The sequence below is a fragment of the Pundamilia nyererei genome, unplaced genomic scaffold (assembly GCF_000239375.1).
Source record: "Pundamilia nyererei isolate P.nyererei 1_Seehausen unplaced genomic scaffold, PunNye1.0 scaffold00070, whole genome shotgun sequence".
NCBI lineage: Eukaryota > Metazoa > Chordata > Actinopteri > Cichliformes > Cichlidae > Pundamilia > Pundamilia nyererei.
In genome coordinates, this window is record NW_005187471.1 from 2,536,700 (window position 1) to 2,539,051 (window position 2,352).

The following is a 2,352-nucleotide window of genomic DNA, read 5'->3' on the forward strand; positions in this document are numbered from 1 at the left end:
TTTTTTTTAATACCTGTCATAGATTCATTTTGGCACCCATCTGTCTTCATCTCCTTTTCTCATATCTGTAGAGTTTACCTTTAGGGGTCTGGTGTTTTAGCTTGTGGCACCTATGTGTTTTGTTTTTTGTTTTGTTTGTTTCTGAATTCATTGTCTTTTATTTTCAACCTTGAATGCTGGTTGAAATAGGCTGAAGTAGTTGCCATGGTGTGATCATCTGGGTGAGGTGGCTGATTTATTTATTTTTTTATTATTTTTTCCTTTTTTCATGTTTTCTCCCACACTCTGCGTAAGTCTTCATTTCCCAACAAATACAAGTTGTCCTTTTATAGTTATCATATGTGTAAGTGGCATCTTCCACCTTCATCTGTCATCATCAGGTTGCCATTAACACGTGGACTTTGTTTGAAACAAAAACATTATGCACAATATCTGCAGAAAACTCCATTTCTAGTTTACTTGCAGATTAAGTTTTTTCTTTTTTTTAGTAATTGCTGACTTAGTCCTAGTTTGCCCACATCTTTGTTCAGCACGTCATCAGTGAGGATCAGTTACTGATTGAAGTTTGAGATCCCTGTATGTATGATTAGTCCTGCTGTTCATGCTGGCTTATACCACTTTCCAAATTCGCAGTGCTTAAACGGTGAACTATAAATTTGAAAACGCAAAACTAAAGAGATGTTTTCTTGGCCAGTATGAACAGGAGGAATGCTGACATCCTGCAGATTAATAAATCTGCATTCATATTAGGATTCCTAGTTCGTCTATCTTAATTTATTCGATAGTCTACACACATCTCAGGCATAAAAAGCCCATCTTTAGGATTAGAGGGTAGAGCCCTGGTGAAGTGTACCTGCCTTTTCTCTCCAGGGGGCGATGCCGGAGCAGCGGGCGGCACACGCAGACAGCTGCCGGCGGATCGGTGGATTGTAACGCCAGCGTCATTTCCTGCTCTTCGCTTTAGAGACTGCTTACATTCTGCTCTCCCTCTGTTTCCGGAGTAAAAATCTGAATGTGGCACATGAAGCCCCACATTCGTGGTGCCTGAGATAAATGGCATGAAGTTGTAGTTGTATTTCATTGCTGCTAGGTGGCAGGAAAACACAGAAAAGGCTCCTGGCTTGTTTTCCCAATGGGATTTTGATCACACTAATACTTGCATTGACAGTTGATAGACTGTTTTCTAAAAAGAATAAATGAATAAAAATCTATTGAGCTTATATAGACTGGAAAGATGTAGGACCAGACCTTTGGTGGATTCATTATACATCCTGATCAGTCTTTTCAATGCAGGGTTTACTTTCTGGGAATGACTGTTATGCACTTGTCTTTTTAAAACTTGAAAGGGTTTATGACAGGGTATGTATGTATCCTCGGAGGAAAAATCTTGTCATCAAGGGCCAAGGTTAGTGCCTGACAGCCTTTTGAGTCTTTTTCTAACAATCAAACCATTCACACGTGTTATTGCCAGGTGATGCTACCTGATGTGCAGTCAGGGTTCATGGAGATTTTTCAGTGAAGGTACCAAGTTTTTAGTCCTCTACTGTACACTTGTGTTCTGGGCGTCTTTTGTTGCTGCTGAGCACCCAAAGTGAATCACATCTTTTTGTTTTGGTGTTGTTGTTGTTGATGTTTTGGTTTTGGTTTTTTGTTTTTTAAGCAAGGACTGATCAAACATGTTTGGTAATTAATTTCAGTGTTTGGCTGGTATTTATTAAATCTTTGTGAGGTTGGTAGTGTGTCTTTAGTACAGTGTGTCATTATGTCTGCGTTTTTGTTTTGTTTTTTAATCATTTAGTGCATTTTTGTTCTTCTTCCTACACATGCACATTTGTTTTATTTTATTTATTTTTTTCATGTTTATTAGAGTTTGTTTTATTTATGCATTAATTAATATTTTTTCTAGCTATATCTGGAATAGAAGTCATAATTTTATACTTGTATTTATTTTTCTAGTGAATCATCCTCTCTTAAGAAATGTAACAGAAATCCAATAATAAAGAATAAAGCAACTAGCTCACAAGAAATGCTGTCTGTATGGTGTCTCTGACTCATCTCACGCTCACATTTCCATTTTTTTTTCAGAAGTTAAAAATCTCATTTTACATGGTAGTCTTGCATCAGCAGCAGTTTGACGATGTCCTTGACTGTCTTCTCCCCAGGATGAAAGGGAGTCGAAGATGAAGCGCATGGAGGAACGAATGAAGGAAATTGAGTTGTCTCTGCATAATGTCAAGCTGCTGCTCAAAGAGAAGGTTGCTCAACTCAAAGACCAGGTCAGTTCAGTTTCAGTTCATTGGCTTCCACTAATTTGTTTTTAAGCTGCTGTTCAAAGCTGGACTGCTGTTTTGA

At 38.0% G+C, this 2,352-nt stretch overlaps 1 protein-coding gene across 1 annotated transcript in view; it reads left to right on the top strand.

The window, feature by feature from the left end:
* nin (ninein (GSK3B interacting protein)) overlaps positions 1-2,352 on the top strand; it is a 22,069-nt gene extending 19,717 nt beyond the window's left edge. The window contains exons 27-28 of the mRNA XM_013911711.1: positions 2,163-2,276; positions 2,323-2,352. Of these exons, the coding sequence (XP_013767165.1) occupies positions 2,163-2,276; positions 2,323-2,352 (144 nt within the window). The remainder of the gene's footprint in view (positions 1-2,162; positions 2,277-2,322) is intronic.